This window comes from Rutidosis leptorrhynchoides, chromosome 3 (assembly GCF_046630445.1).
Source record: "Rutidosis leptorrhynchoides isolate AG116_Rl617_1_P2 chromosome 3, CSIRO_AGI_Rlap_v1, whole genome shotgun sequence".
NCBI classification, from domain to species: Eukaryota; Viridiplantae; Streptophyta; class Magnoliopsida; order Asterales; family Asteraceae; genus Rutidosis; species Rutidosis leptorrhynchoides.
The window spans coordinates 229,781,026-229,805,017 of record NC_092335.1 but is presented as its reverse complement, the minus strand read 5'-3'; the positions used below and the strand labels follow the sequence as shown (position 1 = coordinate 229,805,017).

Here is a 23,992-nt window from a genome sequence, read left to right as displayed (position 1 = left end):
CGACATTATCTTCAAGGATCAGAACTCAAGGAAATCATATGTATTTGACTACATTGTATTGTCTTCTTTTAATTAAATTTTTTCGAGGTACCACATGTCTTCTCTTTATTGAACTTCGTGGTTACTTTTGCCTTTGATTTTTCTGTAATTTTTTCTTAGCTCCTTGCTAAGCTTTTAATATATTCCGCCCTTCCATAAAAAAAAAAAGTTTATTTTTCATTTTTCGTATAACCTATTTGTGTTGGTATTGATTGTTATGATAATAATCCTATATATTCTCTTCATTATCACTTATAAATAATATGGATGAATTTACTTTGATCGGTAAAGATCAGAAACATATCCATGAAATCTCAAATGAAATACAAACAAATTTATACAATAGTTTTTTCAAGCTTTTTATTCTTTTAATAAGTAACATTACATTATATTGGGACATAACGGTTTTGGTAAAGTAAAGAACAAACATTTGTGTTAATTAGCTTACGAATTATAGCTTAGATTCTTGAACATGTGATTCAATTGTGGTAGACTGGTAGTTCACCTGCTTTGAACCCTGCACTTGACAACAAATGACAATTATGTTATGTTCACGTAAATTATTATGTTCACCGTTTATATCATTCCGTGTTATTAACTACGATGTTTTTTTAACTATAAAAGATAGACCAATTAACTCAAACGACAAATATTTATGCCACATGGCTTTAGTATATTTACAATTACATAATGATATAGTGTACGACATATAATAAATAATTTTTATTTTGATATGAATCTTATCGTTAAAATTTTATAATCTGTATGGACCCCGGAGGCATGTATGTTATTATAGTTCAATAGATATAAAATGAACCATGCTTAAAGAGACTTTTAACCAACTAATTTCCATTTCACTCACTCATTTTCTCCATATATATAGTAGAAATTGAGTGTGGTTTGATTTGTGTTTTTTTTTTCTTTTTTCTTTTTGGATAAAGATTTTTGAGATATTTGGATATGGGATTTGAGGAATTAGGTTATTATGTGGGAATATTGCTAGGACTAATCCTGGTTATAGTATGGGGAGTTAAGAGTGTTAATGTGTGGATGTATGAATCATCGTTAACGACGACTCAAAAGGAGTTTCTGCCACCCGGGGATATGGGTTTGCCATTTATCGGCAACATGTGGTCCTTCCTTCGTGCCTTCAAGTCTAGCGATCCTGATTCATTTGTTTCGGATTTGGTTCATAGGTAATATAACTCATGTTTATTATACTCCGTACCTTTTTAACTTTTGATTTTGTTCATGTTAAGTTATACTCCGTATAACACTATGCATACATGACCAACTTGATATTTTTAACATAGCCTTTTAGGTTATCCCATTATCCTAAAAGATCATAGCAATTCCTATAATAAAACCAGTCTATAGTCTAATAGTATCCGAAAGAACCTTTTAACCAGTGGCGAAGCCAGAATTTCGGATGAATGGTGTCATAAAATAGATATCGAAATATAACGAAGTTCTAATTTTTAATTGACAAACTAGGATTAAGTAGAAATATATAAAAATAAAGTTATTTTACGTTAATCATATCAAAATGGCTATACATTAAATGGTTATGTGTTAAATGGGCTGTTAAAGTGTGAACTACACAATTATTTCGATGTATACGGTATAATTTCACTCCTAAAAGCCTAAAAGTCTCATGCATTAATGGGTTTTTATTAAATCCAATGGGGTCATTTTAAAATTGTCCAACAATTTTACAGTAACGATATAATAATTTACAAGCAAATATAAATGTTGAGTGGTGTCATATGACCCCTCTACAATACATGTACCTTCGCCACTGCTTTTAACCTAAAGGTTATGAATTTACAAAGCCGGTATCAAAAGTTTTAGTACCTAAAACGATGTGAAAAAGGGGTCCTTTAGACCGTAACGAATAATATAAGCTATTTTAAAAACACCCTTAGGCCCTAACAAATAATATAAGCATTAAAAAAATGCCCTTTGAGGCTTGCTAAAATGCTGGTGGACTTTAAATATTTTTTTTTTTTTTTTTGACTTTGATTGTCATACTTAGGACTATCGTGCTCTGCCTTCGCTTCAGTTGTGTTTCTCTAGTTCATATTTTTCTCGAATCTCCGATTATGTCTATATATATAAAAAATTGCGCCCCTGAAAAGTGAAAACCTTGTAACTCGAACGGTCGATCACCTTATTTTTCCTTCAGGCCTCCCATTGGATTTAACTAAGCCTTGACGATAACATTTTTTTTTTATATACAGGGTGGTTTAATTGTTTCATAAAACCTAATGGTTATTGGTTAGGTCGCCAATTTTAAGTAAAATGACATGGAAACCGATGAAGTTATTAAATGGATTATTTTAATTTTTGGGTCAATATTAATTTATAACAAGTTTTAGATCAGTCATCATGCATATACTTCACTACAATGAACGAAACTACATCTAGCAATTACACTATGATAACGCTGTGGCGTACGTAGAGGTTTCTACAAAATGTTAACCGAGGTCATTTTCGTTCACTTTATAACAATTATGTATATAAATGTAAATGTAAATGTAAATGTAAATGTAAATGTAAATGTAAATGTAAAGTTATACTACTTGAAGGGACAAAACCTGCAGATTTCTTATACTTAAAGGTTAAAAGATATAAACTTTAAAAGCTACTTTTGTTTTCACTACATTATTAAAATTAAATTAAATTAAATTATAAATTATTAGGAGCTCGACTATTCTAATGTAGCCCTTAAGGCTTAAGCTGTCATTAAAAAGTACTTTATGCAAATAATACTGGGTCGTGTTGTTAGGCTTTTTTTTTTAAAAGGCAAAACAATATATTATTACTATCAACTTCACCATACAAGATACACACAATTTGATTAGTACCATGAATCACACAACATGGTAACAACACATATAAGATACACATAATTTGATTAGTACCATGAATCAGTCAACATGGTACCTACACATATTCACAGACCACTTACTTACATGGAAGAGACACGACTGTTTGCGAATAGCAAACAATTAAAACAAGATAAAAAAAAAATTAGTACCATGAATCAGTCAACATGGATTGTTTAGCCAAGTTACCCATTCGAGCTTTCTTCCCTTCACCCTATGAGAGATCCATTCAAATGATTTATTTGTATTTCATTTAAAGCCACGGGTGCATTCCAAGATTTACCTCGAAATACCATATTGTTCCAGTTCCTCCAAATGAAGTACGTACACACCCACTCGACTGCTTGCCATATTTTCATCCCGAGATTAGATGTGCTGACCGATATATTACCTCGTAAAATTTCGTTAACACTAAGGTTCATGAATTGACCAAGCCCCCACCAATTGCATACGCGATTCCAAACCTCAATTGAGTGTTGCAAAAAATTAAAGAGTGATCCACTGTCTCCAGGTCATCGTCACAAAGAGGACATCTAGTACTGTGTAAGTCGATGCCCCTTTTGTCAAGCTATATTCTAATCGGTAACCGTTTTTTGGTTGCCCTCCACACGAATATCTCTAAAAAAAATTTTGGAACTAAATTATTTCTCAATGTTTCTTGTGGAGAGTGACCATTCGCTAGTAGGGGTGTTCATCGGTTCGGTTTTCGGTTTATCGGTTCGGTTTTATTCGGTTTTGGATTTTTTTTTGAGCAAAATCGAAAACCGAACCGAACACCGAATTCAAAAGTAAAACCGAACCGAAACCGAAACCGAAAATCGAATTCGGTTTCGGTTGAAACCGAAAATTTTTAAAAATATGAAATTTAACAAAATGTAAAAATTATTAGCATACAAAAATGATTATATCATTCAAAATACATACGTTAAGAATTAATAAGTGGAAATTTGTGCAACCAAACCAATTCACCAAAATAATAATGTTTTCACTACATATTATAGCTACTAAGTTTAGTCTTATAACTATGAATCTTCAAGTCATAAACTATCATCTTGTCTTATAACTATGAATCTTCAAGTCATAAACTATCATCTTCAAATTTCAAAATACTTTCAACTTCAAGTGTTCAAATCTTCTAAGTCATCACCTATTTTTTCGCAACTTCTACAAAATGATTCATAGATACACATAGTTAAATATATTGAAAATTATTAATAATTAATAATAACTAAACATGTTACAGTAATAGACTACCATTTGAATGACTAAATCCTATTAGATTTACAACCTGAATAAACAAGTGCTAATATACAAAATGTCAATATATTGAGCAAACGTATTGAGAGAGAAGAAAGTTGAGAAAAACATACTAAATATGCAACATGAACAAACAAGTACCAATGTACAGATTGTTAATATAACGATTTATATAATATTAATATTATTGCAAATGGCAAGAATAAGGAGAGATGAACTTACACTTTTCAAAATTTTCAAGATCTCCAATGAGTTCTTCCACGTCAACAAGAACATCACTTGAGCGGATTAAATCTTGACAACATATTAACGCCTCAACAGTTTCAGGAGCTAAAGAACTCGATCCTAAATGTGTCGAGAACTCAACCACCGGTACTAAAGGTAGACTCAGATGCAACCGTTGATATGGGTATTGCTAAAATATCACGAGCAAGTAGAGACAATATCAGAAAAGCTGGACCTCTTTTCTTCCACCAACCCAAAACAGTAAATTCATCACTCTCAAAATATTCATCATCTCCTTCAATCTCCTCTTCTAAATACCTATCCAATTCATATTTAAATTCGGTTTTCGGTTTAACCGATTTCAGAATTTTCTAAACCGAAAACCAAATTCAAATTCGGTTTCAGTTTTACTCGATCCAAAAACCATTTTTCAAATTCGGTTTCGATTTTTTTCGGTTTGGTTCCGGTTTGATTTTCGGGTTTTTCGGTTTCAAACCAAATACTGACCACCCCTATTCGCTAGTACCTGCTCATCAATGATTGAAGATAAAAGTTTAACAGTGAATCTACCATCGTTTGCAAGTGACCAGTACCATGAGTCTTGTTTCCTGTGATCAAAATCGAAACCAGAGAGGAGCTGTAGCAGCGCTTCAAGCTCATCTTTAGTTGGACCAGTGGGTAGCCGAGACCACCCCCACTTTGTTTTGAAACCTGATGCAGAAACCTCCACACGATCCTATTAAAGCGTCCTTTGCAGTTTCTAGTCTATAGAGTCTTTGAAACACGATCCGTAATTTATCGCCCCCGATCCAATTATCATCCCAAAACCAAGTTGTTGCTCCATCGCCGATTGATTTGCTGAAGGAGTTCCTGAAAGAGACATTTAAATCTTCCAAAGAGTTACCTGCTATAATTATGTTATGCCAAATACCGGAGGTCGAAGAGTGAAGTGAATCACTCCGCAACCCCATACCACCGTTAGCACCATGAATACTACGAATAAGTTTGGTCCAAAGTGAATTGGCTTTGGTTTTAAACCTCCACCACCACTTCCTCAATAAAGCTAGATTTTTGCTTTTTAAAGACCCAAAGTTCAACCCCCGGATTCATAAGGTGACATGACACATTCCCATTTTACCCATGGAATTTTCGACCCAATACCCACCCGCCCCAAAAAACACACGTCTCACTCTTTCAAGAACTTTGATCACACATGGCGAGACACGAAAAAACGAGAAGTAATACAATGGTAGGCTATTTAGAATCGATTTGATAAGGACTATTCTTCCTCCAAAGGACAACGTTCGCATTTTCCAATCCGAGAGCCTAGATTTAATTTTGTCAATAACCGAAGACCAATCTTTCAACTTGTTCATTTTGGAGCCAATAGGTAACCCAAGATAGGTAAAGGGGAACTTCCGAATTTGACACCCAATTTGAGCAGCCACATGATTCATCTCATCAAAGTTGACACCAATACCATAAAGATAACTCTTATGGAAATTAACTTTCAAACCTGAGGCTAGTTCAAAGCACTTAAGTAGATTCTGCAAACTATATATATTCGCACGGCTCCATTCCCCCATAAAGATAGTGTCGTCCGCATATTGGAGATGCGAAATTAGTACTTTATCATTCCCGATCTCTACTCCTTTGAATAACCCTTTCTCAATGGCGGCTTTAGCAAGAATGTTCAATCCTTCGGATGCAAGTATGAACAAAAAAGGTTCATGTTGTTTGTTAGAGTGTAGTTATATTTATAAAGTGATAACTTTTTATTCGTTTTGAAAGGCAAACACACATCAAAGATAATTTTTACACAAACACAGAAGATGGATACCTCGATACCGTCGACTCAATGTCACTTTGATGTGAATAACTATTTATAATGTACAAACAAACTATTAATGTTAGAACTTCTAGATGGCTTTTAGGCCTACTGTTAAGACCGTCATTACAAAAGTCTAATTATTATATGAGTATTTTGTAATTCACTAAATAATTCTTAGTAATAGTAAAAGCCTGTCATTTGGTGTCGTTTTCTTGTAAAATATTGTCATTGTCATTAATACCTTACTATACTAATACTAAAAGATCTGCTGCTTTCTCTCGTCCCATCAACTCCAAAACGACATCACGCCCCCAACTATAACCACTACCTTATTATTATTATTATTATTATTATTATTATTATTATTATTATTATTATTTTTATTTTTATTTATTTACTTTTACTAACTATACTCAAAGAGCTGCTGCTTTCTGTCGTTCCATCAACTCCAAAACGACTTCCAGCTTTCAATTTACAAAACACGCCCCCAACTATAACCACCTTCAATAAACTACACCAAACTCCAGGGAGGTAAACCGTAATTTCCCAAACTTAAAATAAATACTCCACCCACACACTTCGACAGTCTGTATCTTCCTGCTCTCCGCGAGTTAAATTCACCCAACCACACCGTTAAACTCGAAATTTTTTTATGAACAAAACGAAACTAACTACGCTCAAAACGGACACTTTTTAAAAAACGCTAAACATAACGACAGCTCGTACCTTCCTGCTCGCCGCGAGTTAAATTTTTTCGACAACACCGTTAGACTCGAAATAATTTTACCAACAGAACGAGACTAACTACGTTCGACACGGACACTTTTTAAAAAACGCTAAACATGACGACACCTAAAAAAGGGGTCTTAACAAATGGGTTGTTTCACCTCTGTACATACACAACGATACGTTAAATATGAATACGCATGTCAAAAGCCTCCGCCGGATCGCGCGGCCCGGATCCGGACTAGTTATATACTATTTTTTTAAATGGTATCGATATCGATATCTTTTTGTAATAAAAAATCATGTAGTACATTCTCGTGTAATGGTCGTGTCTGGTTGGTATTACTTGCCTAGCATTCTGATAAGTTCTATTCTTGATGTATTCTTGCTTAAAGTGGTTCTCCTAAACCACATGTACATTTGTTGTTATTAATATTATTGCCTTTCAAAAAAAAAAAAAAGTATATAGAGTATATTTTTTCCTGTTAAAAAATGAATTAATCATGTAATCTGGACAAGTGATCAGCCGCCTATGTTGAATATTATTAGCGCTAGTCCAAAACCTTGGGTAGGAATATCTTTTTTAGTCCCACACTATTGAGATTGTTTTGTAAGTGAACTGTTTTAATTTTTTAATTTTCTTGCCCAATTTCCATTATTAGTCAATTAAAATTTAACTAGTTAACATACTGATATATTTCACAGTAAGTAAATGATAAAATGATGCATAGTTGTAACGTATAATGATTAATTGGAATCCTATTTTTTTTTTTAAAGCTAATGAATAGTGAATACCGCCTAATATAACTAATCATACGTCATGTTTCCTAAGAGCTTTAGCTTATGTACAAATTATACGAATCATTTTTGTGATATATATTAATTATTACATTATATCTGCAGACATCCTTATTGTTACGTAATTCCCATGGTTCTCATAAAATCGCACTAATCGTCCTTAACTTTTAAAGGTAAGAAGAATTGCCCCCGACTTACTTAAAATGTACATTCATAATCTATAATTTACTTAAAATGCACGTTGATAGTCCCTACCATTAACATAGACACTTAAGTATGTTAGGGACTATCAGCATAAACTTGTAAATAGGTATAATCTTCAAAAGATAAACTACGATTAGTACAAATTTTATGAAAACCACGGGAACGACTGTCATGCACTACTAAATCAATTACCGATGATCGGCGTAATTTCTAAAAGATAATGACGATTGGTATAATTTCATGTAAATAACAAGAACAGTGATTTGAAAAGTCAAATGATTCAAGAACTATTAAATTTGTCGATACATTTTACCCATAAATGAGAAACTACATATAGACTCAAACAAGTCACTCTTCGTCATCAGATGAACAATAAAAAGAGTCCCGTTTCTAAATCTCCACAAGCTCCTATGCGTAGCAGCATGTGCTAGAGAACACCTGAATAAACCACGCTATGAAACCAAATGTCCCACTTTAATCATGACTTAAAAATATACAAATTATATTATATTATAATATATTATACATTATACATATATATTATTAGGAAAGGTTAAAATAGTGTTCATTCAGTTATTTGTTTTTTCAAACTTCTTATTTTTTTAAACCCCGTGAACTTAACGTTAAAAGATTATTTAGCTGATTAAAACATATAGGTTCTTTTCTATTAGTGGTTGTAGTTGCTCTATGGCTTCGTTTATCATGCGTTCGAACCCCGTGTACACCTTTTTCTTAAATAGCTTTTCTAACAAGTGCCATTGGTATGATTGATTTTAAGTATGCTAATACACTGTTCAGTCAATTATTTATCTTTACAAGTTTCAAATTTTTTTAAACCACGTGAAATCAAGGTTAAAAGACTATTTAGCTAATTAATTAAAACATATATGTTCTTTTCGGTTTTGTGGTTGTAGTTGCTCTCTGTCTTTCGTTTACCATGTGTTTGAAACCCGTGTAGTGCCATATTGTTATGGTTATTTTTGAGTTAAAACCTTTTTCACGTGTTAGACTTGGATAGGTTGACGAGGCTTGGTCTTACTATTCATAACCGAATCTAATTTTTTTTTTTTTTTTTGAACACTAAACTACACTTTACCACTCTCTTTTCTTTTTATCTGGTTTAAGTCCTCGGGAAATTTACAATTTTAATTTTCAACCTTTTTTACAACTTTTTTGATTAATAACTTTTTTATTTATTTCAAGCTTCAGCTCAAATTTACAAGTTTACTCAACCGTTTTAAAATTCTTTCCTCAAACATTTTTAACATCTTTTTTTTAATTTCTTTGCCCCCCCCCCCCCCCCCCCCCCCACACACACACACACACACACACACACACATATATATATATATGGGCAGGATCAATGGGGAAGTAACCAATCGGGGGAAGCAAATATTTTTTTTGTTTCGTTTTGTTTTGAAATTTTTTTGTTCCGGCATCAAGATCACACGAAAATAAGAACATTTAGAAGAGACACTTTGTGATGAATGTTATTATTTAGGCGGAAAAACGATCGACAAAAATAACATTCAAGATAATATTGTTCGTGAAGAATATGAACGTTTTTTTTTCTTCATGTTTTGTGAAGTAAAATTTAGCCCGATTTAGAGTTTAGGGTTTAGGGTTTAGGGTTTGGGTTTATTCCCTAAACCCTAAACCCTAAACCCTAAACCGTTCGTGTTAAAAACTAAATCTAAACCCTAAATCTAAACCCTAAACCCTAAATTTCTAAACCCTAATATCTAAACCCTATAAACCCTAATATCTAAACCCTAATATCTAAACCCCAATAGCTAAAACCTCAAAATACGCTCGAAAAACACGATAATTGTTATATATATTACTTCTTCGAGCGTTTTCCCGCCAAAATAAAAACATTTATTACAAAGTGTCTCTACTAAATGTTCATATTTTCATCTCATCTATAATGTTCGTGAACAAAGTTTTTTCAAAAAATGAAAAAAAATAAAATTTGATTCCCCCCGCTTCCCCCCGCTTCCCCCCGATTGGTTACTTCCCGCTTGATCCTGTCACTATATATATATATATATATATATATATATATATATATATATATATATATATATATATATATATATATATATAGTAAGAAGGAAGAACAAAATTGGGGGAAGTGGAAGAAGCATTTTGAGCCGGCAGGTGAATGTGTGGAATCAGGGGGATAATATTATTAAATTAAATAAAGGTGACTGTGTGGTCCGAAATTTTGTCCCCACTTTCCCCTAACATGTTACACTCAATTACGTTACATTTTGTATACTATAAAAAGTTTCTCATATGCAGCAGATGGATGGCTGCCGCAAATGCGTGGCTAACCACCCTGCTTGTTAATATCAAGCCATAACAGAATACGAGACAAAATAAGCTAAGTTGTATCACACACCAAAAATAATATGCTTAATGGATTCAATTCCTTGAATACAAACCGGGCTCCCAATAGATTCAATCCACACATTTATTGATAAATTAGGTCAGTTGGTAGTCTATTAATGGCTAATCTCCATAAGAAAATAATGATTATTGAAGAATTACTTTAGATCAATTGGTAGTAGAGCATAAAGAGGGCATAAACAAATTATCTATGTGTCTTCTAGGTTCATTCATGATAATGTCATCTTTTGAAAATTGCAAACACAAAAATCGGTTGCGGACGTAATTGAATGGAAACATTCTCCGAACACAAAGTTAAAAAAAGATCCATATTTTGGCATCTAGCTGATCAGGATACCATCACCATTATCAAATACAGTACCATCGACTAATCTATATGATATAAAACAATCGGCATCAATGTCCAAATGGCATAGTTTGTCGTATCTAGCAACAAGTGAACCATCTCAAAATGAAATGACTCGAAAAATGCCAGTTATAATATTATTAATAAAGTTAGACCAAACACCTCTTGTTTTTCGACTAGAAGGACCAGGACCTACATCTTCCCCACGGATCACCTTTAACAACCGTAACCAAAGGGCATTTGGAGTCGAAACCAACTGCCATTTTTATTTCTAACAAGAGCTAGGTTAAAAGCCATTAGTCCTCCCACATCCAAACCCCCTTATTCATAAAGGTCATGACATTATCTTATTTGACCCGCAAGATGATCTTTATCATTGCCAATATTCTAGAAAAACCTAGTGTGAATATCTTCCCAAATTTTTCGAACACCTTCCATGCATTGACTTAATCTAAGTTAACCAACCTCTAATAAAATAAGGTTAGCTTTTCATTTACAAAGTTTTTTTAAGAAGATGATCAATTAAACAATTTCAATTTTGAATAGAATTCATATTAACGCCAATTGACAGCCCAAAATACATAAAGAAGGGATTAGCAGATAAACATCCCGTATCACTCGCCATTCTGACTCCGAGAATCCAATGCCATAAAATTGTAAAGATCATCACCCTTATTTAATTTGATATATCCGATAGTTATTTTATTACTGTTTACTTAATAATGCTTTATTAATATTAAAGTAAATTAATTTTTTGACCTATATATTTAGAAAAGTTAGATGGCGTATGTTTTCTAGAGGCAAAACTCTAAAGTAGTATATTCTATGGAGATTAAATTTGAGTCTTCGGCATAGATTCTCATGTTTTCATCACTATACTATCCCTTAGACCACTCTTAACCATGACGTAATGTCATGGTATCACGGACTGTCATATCAGGGCCACATCAGCACCTTCTTTCCATCACTAACTGCTAACAACCATGACGTACCCATCACACACTTCCTCACACCCACTAAATTAATTAATTATTTACGAGTACAAGTAATAAGGCAAAATGTACAACAAATATAAACAAGTGTTCCATGATCAAAATTTCATCCAACGAAAAAATGAACCACGCGTGGTTGAAGAAAGCTCATGACATATTTGCTAATATAGGCGCCAATGAAGGAAATTAACAATAACGGCCGCAACGGCGAACCGATAAGAGTCCCCTTACAGTTCAAATATTTGTTGTAATTAAATTTAGATGTGGCATTAATTTTAAACTATGTATTTCATCTATAAGAGCTACATAAATTAAGTTCAGAATTGAAAGGTATTGTTCCGCTAAAACATCAAGTTTAATTTTATATAATTTAATTCATACTCTATCAACTTAGTACCTAGGACCGGAACGAATGTATTGACGTCAGTGGACGACCCATGTTGGTCGTAGGATTGGCCCTGGCCCAACTTAAAAACAATAGCACTACATGTATATGTGTATTCAGGTTACATTGTTTTTCTATCAAGTCTAATCTTAATTCATAAACTGAAATTTTATAATAAAAAAAAAATAAAAATGTAGATTTGGATCAAAGGGTCTTTACAAGACACTGATGTTCAGCAAACCTAGCATCATTGTGACTGCTCCTGAGGTAGTTCGCAAAGTATTATTGGACGATGACGCTTTTCAGCCCGGGTGGCCCACAGCAACGTTTCAAATCGCTGGAAGAAAATCTTTTATTGCAATATCTTATGAAGAACATAAAAGGCTTCGTAAGTTGACTAGGTCACCAATCAATGGACACGAAGCCTTGTCTATATACTTGCCCTACATTGAGAACAACGTGGTCTTGGCGCTGGAGAATTGGTCGAAAATGGGACAGATTGAGTTCCTTACTGAACTTCGAAGGCTAACTTTTAAAGTAATCATGCACATTTTTCTAAGCTCGGAGATTGAGCACTTAATAAAGTCCTTGGAGGCAGAGTGCACGATACTCAATTATGGTCTTAGAGCCATGGCCATTAATATTCCCGGTTTTGCATTCTATGAAGCGCTTAAGGTACATACATTATCTTGACTATTTCATTTATTATTAGGATTATTCTAACGACGGTCTTTATGGCTGTCGTGAAGGTGCATTAATGTGTTGTACAAATGGTTAACATTAAGATTTACTTGACAGTTATTGCAGAGTACAGTTTTTTTTTTTTTTTTTTTTTTTTTTTTGCACATTTACGACAACCCTAAGGCTCCTTATTTTTAAAGCGCTATTGTGTTACAAGTGTTATAAATTAACAATGACTGTATTTATAGGCAAGAAAGAGACTTGTAAAGGTTCTGCAAGGGGTAGTAATTGAACGTAGGAAGAAACGAGAGACACCCCAAGGGATAACTAGAAAGGACATGCTTGATCTTCTCTTAGAATGTGAAGACGAAAATGATAATGGAAGAAAACTAGATGATGAAGAAATAATCGATACACTAATCGCGTACTTAAATGCAGGCCATGAATCTTCAGGCCACATCATAATGTGGTCAACTGTCTTCTTACAATCCCACCCCGAAGTCTTTCAAACAGCAAAGGTATTATACATTATACATTGAACAATAGAACAGTCTAAATTTAAAACTAGCTTATAAAAGGATTAAAAAATGTGCTAGAGTTTTAGTTAAATATGTGTTTCTTTATTAACAGGAAGAACAAGAAAGGATTGTAAAGAACATGTCACCGGGGCAAAAGGGTTTGACTCTAAAAGAATATAGACAGATGGAATATCTCTCAAAGGTGATCGATGAAACACTTCGTGTGGTGTCCTTTTCATTCATGACATTTAGAGAAGCAAAAAAGGATGTCGAGGTCAAAGGTTTGTATAATTAGTAAAAAAGTATCTCAAATATGAAATATCTCATTCTTCTTAACATAACTGTATAAACTTATTGGTTATGTGCTGTCTAGGTTATGTAATTCCTAAAGGATGGAAAGTGTTGCTATGGTATAGGAGTCTTCATCAAAATCCTGAAAATTTCTCTAAACCCAAAGAATTTGATCCTTCTAGATGGGATGTAAGTGTTTACTACTAAACTGTAACTTTCATTGTTTAACTTGTACAAATTGAATAATAAACCGGTAAACAAGTAAAGTTTTTACTATTTAAGCTACTCAGGGAAGGAAGCATTTTTAATCAGATATATGTGGTCTAACTGGGTTATCTCGTAAACGTTTTCGACCCTTTTGTCTAACCACCCAATATATGCCGCTAGTGAGATTTGAAGATGAGACCTCAACACCCCAACTACTATGCTAGATAACATGGTTCACAACTTGATTAATTTGTGTAATATAATGCTAATAATTAGGATTTTGTACCAAAACCTGGTACTTACCTTCCATTTGGAGGAGGAAGTAGACTTTGCCCCGGAAATGATCTTGCCAAATTAGAGGTTTCCGTCTTCCTTCATCATTTTCTCTTGAATTACAGGTAACTCTTTCTTATGAAATACATACATTATATGATTCTAAAATAATAATTAGCTAATTACTATTTTTACTTATATTACAGTTTTAAAAGGGAAAATCCTGAATGCCCGGTGATGTATCTGCCTCATCCACGACCGAAAGACCACTGTCTCGGAGAAATTATTAAAGGTACAAAGTGAATGATGTAGAGTTGAAAACTGAATAAGCTGTATGTGCAATACACTATTAAAGACTTGTATGAAAATTTCTGTTACTGTGTGATTTGGATTGTAGTTGTGAAATAGTCGCTTATAATTGTAATGTTGTTGGGATTCACTTAATGGTTTATTGTTATTATTATCGTTACTATTATGTTATTACTGTTGGTGAATACGCTTCTCTTCTCTCCCAGTTAGTGTTTACCTTTATATGTTATTTCTTCGTTCATCATTTTGTGAACAATTTCAGGCGTGTGTAAGCGTTGATTCTACGAGTGTTTTCGTAGGTGGGTCGAGTATTTTTCTTGCTTTTGGGCTTTGTACACCTTTAATACTAAAGGTATTGTTCATTGAATAGCTTGCGTTCTTGTTCAAAGGGCGGAACTAAGTACGACTATGAGGTTTTTACCCTTTAAATTTGAGTAAGTTGTGAAATTTGTAGTATTTGAGTTGACTAGATCACCAATCAATGGACTGGAAGCCTTGTGTACAGGGGCGGAACATTTAAGGGACCAAAGGGGGTATCCGTCCCCCCTAGATTTCGAAAAAAAAAAATTTACACTAAAAGTTTTTTTTTTTACGAAAAAATAAGGTTTTTTTTAGTGTTTACCCCCCTTCTATTAGTTTCGCCCCCTCCCGAGTCGGGGTCAAGTCCCGCCACGGCTTGTGTATATACTTTCCCTTCATTGAGACCATTGCGGTCGTAGCATTGGAGATTGGTCGAAAATGGGACAATTTGAGTTCCTTACTGAACTTCGAAGGCTAACTTTTAAGATAATCATGTATATTTTTCTAAGCTCGGAGATTGAGCACTTAGTGAGTCATTGGAGGTAGAGTGCAGTGCACGACGCTCAATTCTAATATTCTCTGTTTCGCATTCTATGAAGCGCTTAAGGTATATACGTTATTTTGACTATTTTACCTATATTTAAAGTGTCGTCGTGTTACAAGCATTATAAATTAACAATAACGATGTATCTATAAGTAAGAAATAGACTTGTAAAGATTATGATAAAAGTAGTAACAAACGTCGGAAGAAACATGAGACCCTCATGGACTAATTAGAAAGGACATGCTTGATCTCCTCTTAGAATGTGAAGACGAAAATGATAATGGAAGAAAACGATGAATAAATAATCGTTAGAGTAATTCTTAGAATGAAGAAAACAAGAAAGGAGATTGATCACAATCACCAACTCATAACAACAAACGAATAAGTAAAGTATAAACGATAAAAGTAAACATAAATGACGCAAAGATTTAACGTGGTTATATGCCAACTCAAAACACGGAGAAGGGTTGAGTCAACTGGCGCGAGCCGGAGATATTTACTATTAATTTCGTGCACAAAAATTTTCGGGAGTAGGTTTCAATTTATAAAAGTTAAACACAAAAGGAAACAAATCGTAAAACTTGATGGCCAAGACAATTTTCGCGTTTCGCGATCTTCACTTCGCGTTTCGCAAGCAATAACCCAAAAGCGAGATCATTCAGTCAAACGAGATTTTGTAGATAGAATTCGTTCCTTTCCCGTTTGTTTAAACACTTCACACTCAACAATCTCACACTTGAAGATTTTGAGCAAATCCTACACCGATCTTCAACACAAAATCAACCTCAACTGTCAGTCATGTTTAAACACCCACAACAACTCCCGATTAGCTGACTATAATCACTTTTGACACCGTCGGATGAAACACCCGAATCACACCGCATTTCCACATCGCTATACTACGAGGGAAGGAAGTCTTTCAACATCAAAAAACACCGCTGAGTGATAATCCAGTCTCTTAGTTACTAACTTGGGCCATCTTGATTTCTTGCACCACCAACTTCTTACAAGAAGATGATTTTCTTACACTATATAAGACACATTGAATTGTGTGAGACTTCAGTTATAGAATTTCACCATGTGTAACGACCCTCATTTTTCCGTTAAATTTTCCATTCATTATTAACTTTCGTTACTTGGTATTCATGCCACATCATCTTTATATAATTTCATATGTTCTGAAATAATAAATAACAATCCAATATTATTTATTTCATACACTATACATTTATGTGTTATTACGTGCTTACGTGTTTCAGTATAAGTCCTTCTAGTTACCGTATCGATTTCCAAACTCACAATTTTCAATTATAACTTCTCGTAATTCTCGTCACTAGTGAGACATTCTTATGTCAAGTGATTCTATTAAATAGATTTTTCTTAATAATTATGAATTCTCTATAATTTATTTTATACGCGATATATTATTTTCCGCCTTGGGTTGCGAATCGAGAAACGCCAGTTATGACTTTTATGTATCCCGACCTATCTAATTACATTTCTATAGCATACTATATTCAAAATTATTATCTATAATAATTTATGTATTTATGTGTTATTCCTAGTACACCGCTTCACTGTTTTTATCATATTTCGCTCATTTGGGCTAAAAACGAGTTGATTCCAAAGCCCAGAATTTTGTAATTTGATGAGAAATAATAATTTATATTGTTAAATGGTCCACCTCCATTACCAAATTCGACCAGCCCTTGCCCATAGCCCATTCCTTTTGTTAATTTTGCACTTACACCCAAAATTCACTCTCATTTGATCATTTTCTTTTTTGCAAACCCTAAAACACTTTCTCTCTTCTCCTCCCCTTCACCTTGGACGAAATTTATAACCCTCACATCACCAAAAATCATCCAACTTCATATCTCATACAATTGTTCTTCATCTCTCAAGATCGAATACATAATCGAGTTCTCCTTTTCGCGATCTTCATCATCCTTCTTTCAATTTCTTGATTAGGGTATATCTATAAACCCTAAAAAAATTTTCAATTCTTTATATTTATATGTTATATTTCATGTATGATTAGTTATAGTGCTTGAATATTTGTTGTGGTGAAGATTGGTATATATTTCAAGTTTTTCGGTTTATTAAATTTTGGACAGCAGCTAAATCATTAATTTTAGGACCATTAACATGGTAATCTGTTATAGAAAAGTACTTTATTGAATTCCTTTCTTTGAGTACGTAATTTTTCATATAGGATTCATGTTAATCGGATAAACAGATCAATTTCTACACTTAAAACTTGTTTTAATGAATTAAATGTATAAAATTATGAACACCAGGTTTTGCATCGGTTTTAGAGCCATATATGGATATTTTAATGTTTCATTGTGTTGGGATTGTTGTTGCGAATCAAAAATATATAAGATTCATAAAAAATCCGAGTTATGGTAAAAAAAAAATACAATTAAAACAAGTTTTGATCTTTAATTATTATTAAATCCGAATTATTATTGTTAATTATTAAAATTAAAATATTAAAATAATAAAATCTGAGAATTTTGGTAATTTTGAATAAGATTATTATTTTATATTAATTTAGTTATTAATGAATTAATATATTTGAATTACTCCATGATTTTCTTTTTAATTAAAGGGTTCTTAAAATCAATTTATTTAAAATCAAATAAATACCTAAAATAGATAAATCTTATGTTTTATATTTTAATTATGATTTTAAATATTATTATTAACTTTCGTTACTTGGTATTCATGCCACATCATCTTTATATAATTTCATATGTTCTGAAATAATAAATAACAATCCAATATTATTTATTTCATACACTATACATTTATGTGTTATTACGTGCTTACATCATCTTTATATAATTTCATATGTTCTGAAATAATAAATAACAATCCAATATTATTTATTTCATACACTATACATTTATGTGTTATTACGTGCTTACGTGTTTCAGTATAAGTCCTTCTAGTTACCGTATCGATTTCCAAACTCACAATTTTCAATTATAACTTCTCGTAATTCTCGTCACTAGTGAGACATTCTTATGTCAAGTGATTCTATTAAATAGATTTTTCTTAATAATTATGAATTCTCTATAATTTATTTTATACGCGATATATTATTTTCCGCCTTGGGTTGCGAATCGAGAAACGCCAGTTATGACTTTTATGTATCCCGACCTATCTAATTACATTTCTATAGCATACTATATTCAAAATTATTATCTATAATAATTTATGTATTTATGTGTTATTCCTAGTACACCGCTTCACTGTTTTTATCATATTTCGCTCATTTGGGCTAAAAACGAGTTGATTCCAAAGCCCAGAATTTTGTAATTTGATGAGAAATAATAATTTATATTGTTAAATGGTCCACCTCCATTACCAAATTCGACCAGCCCTTGCCCATAGCCCATTCCTTTTGTTAATTTTGCACTTACACCCAAAATTCACTCTCATTTGATCATTTTCTTTTTTGCAAACCCTAAAACACTTTCTCTCTTCTCCTCCCCTTCACCTTGGACGAAATTTATAACCCTCACATCACCAAAAATCATCCAACTTCATATCTCATACAATTGTTCTTCATCTCTCAAGATCGAATACATAATCGAGTTCTCCTTTTCGCGATCTTCATCATCCTTCTTTCAATTTCTTGATTAGGGTATATCTATAAACCCTAAAAAAATTTTCAATTCTTTATATTTATATGTTATATTTCATGTATGATTAGTTATAGTGCTTGAATATTTGTTGTGGTGAAGATTGGTATATATTTCAAGTTTTTCGGTTTATTAAATTTTGGACAGCAGCTAAATCATTAATTTTAGGACCATTAACATGGTAATCTGTTATAGAAAAGTACTTTATTGAATTCCTTTCTTTGAGTACGTAATTTTTCATATAGGATTCATGTTAATCGGATAAACAGATCAATTTCTACACTTAAAACTTGTTTTAATGAATTAAATGTATAAAATTATGAACACCAGGTTTTGCATCGGTTTTAGAGCCATATATGGATATTTTAATGTTTCATTGTGTTGGGATTGTTGTTGCGAATCAAAAATATATAAGATTCATAAAAAATCCGAGTTATGGTAAAAAAAATACAATTAAAACAAGTTTTGATCTTTAATTATTATTAAATCCGAATTATTATTGTTAATTATTAAAATTAAAATATTAAAATAATAAAATCTGAGAATTTTGGTAATTTTGAATAAGATTATTATTTTATATTAATTTAGTTATTAATGAATTAATATATTTGAATTACTCCATGATTTTCTTTTTAATTAAAGGGTTCTTAAAATCAATTTATTTAAAATCAAATAAATACCTAAAATAGATAAATCTTATGTTTTATATTTTAATTATGATTTTAAATATTATTATTAACATTAAACTATAATTAATATCATAATTAATAAAACTTATAATATAATTTAATTATTTATAGGTTAATAAAACTTATGATAAGATTTAATTATCAAAATAAATACTTATATTAAATTAAATGATGTTATTAACATATGATATTAAAATTTTTCTATACATTAAATATAAAAGTTGACTTAAGTTGACTAATGTTGACTTTTTCGAATGAGTTTTACGTTTGACTTTCAGTTGACTTAAGTTGACTTTCTAGATAAGGAAACTTTCTAAGTAAGGAAACTTTTTAAAAATAGAAACTTTCCTAAAATAGAATCTTACTAAAAATAGAGAGTATACTTAATACTTTAACTTAAACAAATCTTTTGACACATAAATCTAAATCCACATCAAGCACTAGGACTATAATGCATTGACCTGACCTAAGTTAGACTTTTACTTACTTACTTTCGTAATTAGGTTGGAGTCTTTGATCATCTCTGATCATTTTATTTTGTGCTTGTTGGATTACTATCTACTTTGCACTCTAAAGTGAGTTATAGTCCCACCTTTTCTACTATTTTAAATCTTTTTGAGATGAGGATACACGCTTTTCGTTTTACATGTTAGACACAAGTAATCAAAAATGATAAATTATTCATCTGTGGGTTTTACAAAAATATACCTTAGCTTGGTAACTTATAACTACGGGCTCTGTACCGTTGACGCGAATCCTATTGATAGATCTATCGGGCCTGACCGCCCCATTCCTTCCTAGTCGCGCTAGTTTTCAAGGGAATGTTTAGTACTTCGTAGAAGATACACCTGTACAGTGTATGGTCCATAAAAGGGTAGATAAAACGAGTTAAGTTGGGTTACCAGGTGCTCACGGGATAGATGTAATAATGTTTTAAAGACGCTTCTCAACATTAAATCTTGTGGTCTAATATTATACGCTTCTCAGCATTAAAATTTGGGGTCAAATGTTATACAAATTGTTATACTAAACTTATAACTCACCAACATTATTGTTGACGTTTTCTCGCATGTTTTATTCTCATGTACTTAGATATTGCTTCCGTTGTTGATAGAGGTCATGACCGTGCTTTTGGGACCGATGATAACGAGCTGCGTCAATACCGATTTTGGCGGGTCGTTATACCACGAGATTACACTGCCTAACTCATCGCTCTAGACACGTTCAATCCCGCCACTGGCATGTCAACGATCACCCGTACAAAATTTCCCGTATATCTTTAATTTTCCTTCCCAGCAATCAGAATACCACAATAGACGCCTTCGTAGATTATTCATCAAGGAACCAGTGAGAACGTAGTCACAAATTTGAAATCTACTTTTAACTTTTCGCTTCCATGTTGGTACACTAACACCCTCATATCGCTATGAATTTCGCAAACCCATCTCTTCATTCCCAAGCATGCTTCCGCTGTATGAGTAGAATAAATTGCGGCTACTCGGGAAAATTTTGGTTCGTACCACCGGTCAGTCGCAAATTTCTTTGCCATTGGAGGATAAACGAGTACTCGAGTCTCTAGTGTTACCCGGAATTAATGAACCAATCCTTTGAATGGGATCCTGCCGAAGCGCTTACATTTCATCAAAGGGGCCGTAATCATCCTCAATATTTTATATTCTGTAAGTAACTCAGTGAGTGCCTTTCATGGAAAGACGGGCTTGGAAGAAGAATAATAAAAAACGAACAACCACGTTGGTTGTAATAGATCGACTTTCATGTTATTTGGAGAATCACGTCACACAACCATCTCCACAACTTTGACTAGTCGTTCAACTTCCACTAGCCCGATATTTTGGTCGGTTACTGATGCGTCCGGATCCGCCCATCATTTTCTCCCGAATTAGATGAATGGATGGTGGATGGTTGGGTAAACTAGACGGTCTCCTAGGTTTTACTCGGGACGGTCGGTCTCGCTTGCGTCTCTCTGGTCATTTGAAGAGTTGGGCCTTTCAGATTTTCAGAGAGCAAGACCTGCCGCACGAGTACATCAGAGGTATTAATATTTATATGAGCTAGGTCTGGGCTTGTACTCACAGTTATCTAATGAGTAGATAGCGTAAGTATAACCTAGGGTCGTCACACGACTCAACAGTTTGGACGAGAATTACAAGAATTAAGTTAATGTCTTATTATATTTTTGTGAGTATTTTTCTATTATATGATTAATATTTTTGTGTTGTGTTTTTCCTGATTTATAAGCTACCTATTTAACTACTACTTATATATATATAGCTAAGGATATGTATATCTATTAAACTTTTATAGTGTATATCTTTTATAAGTTTTATTTGATATAATCGGAGATTACTTCTATTTATTAAAATGTGTTGTGAACTTAAAGTCCTCCTTAATTGTTCTGGTTCCAATTAAGGATGTCATTGCCAAAGGTGATTCTGATTGTAGGGTTACTTACCTATCTCCGACACCGCACCCTTATAGAGTACAAGCGGCCTTTACTTAGGTTAACTGATGTGCGAGCGGAGGTGTACGAAATAGTATTATTTTTAATATGAAATACGGCGAAATATGATACAAGTTTTATTTATTTATATAGATGAGATATACCTAAACCTTGCTACAACACTATAGGCAGTGTACCTAATCGTAGAGTAGTGTAGTTTTTAGTAAGTCCGGTTCATTCCACAGGGAGCTAGTGATTACGTACTATATTTTTATAAAACTATATTTATATTAAATATATATAATTATATATAGTAATATTATTATTATTATAAAAGGGGGGTTTTACCGTTTAATGACCGGTTTGTCGATTTTAAATAAAGCGTAAAGATAAATGACGATAATTAAAATGCGTAAAATAAATAACAATGACGATATATAAAATTGCGAATAATAAAATTACAGTAATTAAAAGTACGATGAGAAATACGATAAAAGAATTATGCTTATTTAAACTTCCGTAATCATGATGTTTGACGTTTTAATTTTAATTTATTACTCTGGGTTAATTGTCCTTTGTCCTGGTTTATTTGATACCTATCTGGGTTTTACCCATAATAGTCCATCGGTCCTAATTATAAAATGCTCGTCAAATTAATTCCCGAAGTCAAATATTCCAACTAATTAGGGATTCGAACTATAACAAGGTTTTAATACTTTGTTAATAATTACACCAGGTTATCGACTGCGTGTAATCCAAGGTTTTAATACTTTGTTAACAATTACACCAATTATCCTTGTATGTAATCCACCCCTGTTTTAATTAGTCCATGATACATTAATTTATTTACTTGGCCATAATGAATAATAAATTACCCAATCCAATTGATTAATTAAATGATTGTAAACGATGTCATATAATAATTATTAGATTAACTAATTTGAAGATAGGTTCGACAGATTCTAATGAGTTGTCATTCAATTAGACAATATCCCCCACCTATTAATAGTCAATAGTCCAATGTCCACAAATGTCGGTTTTTTTGTCCAAATCCTAATTATGGTACAAAATCCAATAACCCCGTCTTAATATTTAGTCCAACATCACGATTACTTCGGCTCAAATAAGCATAATAATAACTTAGTTACGAGACATTAATTTAAAAAGGAAGAACATAGCTTACAGTGGTTATTAATCGCGTAGCGTTACACGAACAGAGTTCCGACTTTAAAACCCGTAAAACATTTCTTACAATAACCTAATTATTATTAATCTTAAATTAAACTTAATATTATAAATATAAATATAAATATAAATTACAGAGAAAGAAAGAAAGTGTGTGAAGAGGTGTGTAAACTCGTCCGAAAATTGCTGAATTTATAGACTTAGCCAGGATTCTGAAGCCATGCGATCGCATGCTTTTTCTTCTTCCTGGCCATGAGATCGCATGGCCAGCTGTACTCAGATATTTTGCTTTTAAAACGTGGGCTGCTCGATTATTTAATATATATAATATAATATATATAATTTTATATAATTATATATATATATATATATATATATATATATTATATTATATTCTTATGCATAGTTGACTCGTAATTTTAGGTCCGTTGTCTCACGCGTTGATGCTCGGTTTATGTCTCGGTTCTGAATTTTCGAACGTCTTTTCGTACGCGTAGATATCTTGTACTTTGCGTTCCGCGGCCTGTACTCTTGTAAATTTTAGACGTTTCTCATCAATAAATGGAACCACTTGAATTATATCTTATACTTTTGAGCTTTTTGGTCATTTGCATCTTCAAATCGTCATTTGCATCTTCAGTCTTCGTACTTATTTATTTAAAAGATTATTACATAAAAATAGAACAATAGTAACTAAAAAGCTTTACATATTGGGATGATATTGCGACTAAATATATGTTCATTTGGAGAACTATCAAATATCCCCACACTTGAACGT

At 32.5% G+C, this 23,992-nt stretch overlaps 1 protein-coding gene across 1 annotated transcript; it reads left to right on the top strand.

Annotated features, from left to right (window-relative positions):
* The first annotated feature begins 999 nt into the window (after positions 1-999).
* LOC139897269 (ent-kaurenoic acid oxidase 1-like) lies at positions 1,000-14,509 on the top strand. The gene is made up of 7 exons (XM_071879964.1): positions 1,000-1,235; positions 12,301-12,778; positions 13,033-13,302; positions 13,415-13,583; positions 13,676-13,782; positions 14,077-14,198; positions 14,280-14,509. Exons 1-7 carry the CDS (start codon positions 1,000-1,002, stop codon positions 14,374-14,376), a joined length of 1,479 nt encoding a protein of 492 aa, XP_071736065.1. The 3' UTR covers positions 14,377-14,509.
* Positions 14,510-23,992: the final 9,483 nt, after the last annotated feature.

Excerpts from the sequence above, each read along its gene's own strand:
- LOC139897269 (XM_071879964.1), top strand. The coding sequence starts at position 1,000 with ATGGGATTTGAGGAATTAGGTTATTATGTGGGAATATTGCTAGGACTA. Across the intron at positions 1,236-12,300 it reads GTTTCGGATTTGGTTCATAG|ATTTGGATCAAAGGGTCTTT; the intron begins GTAATATAACTC and ends ATAAAAATGTAG. Across the intron at positions 12,779-13,032 it reads CATTCTATGAAGCGCTTAAG|GCAAGAAAGAGACTTGTAAA; the intron begins GTACATACATTA and ends CTGTATTTATAG.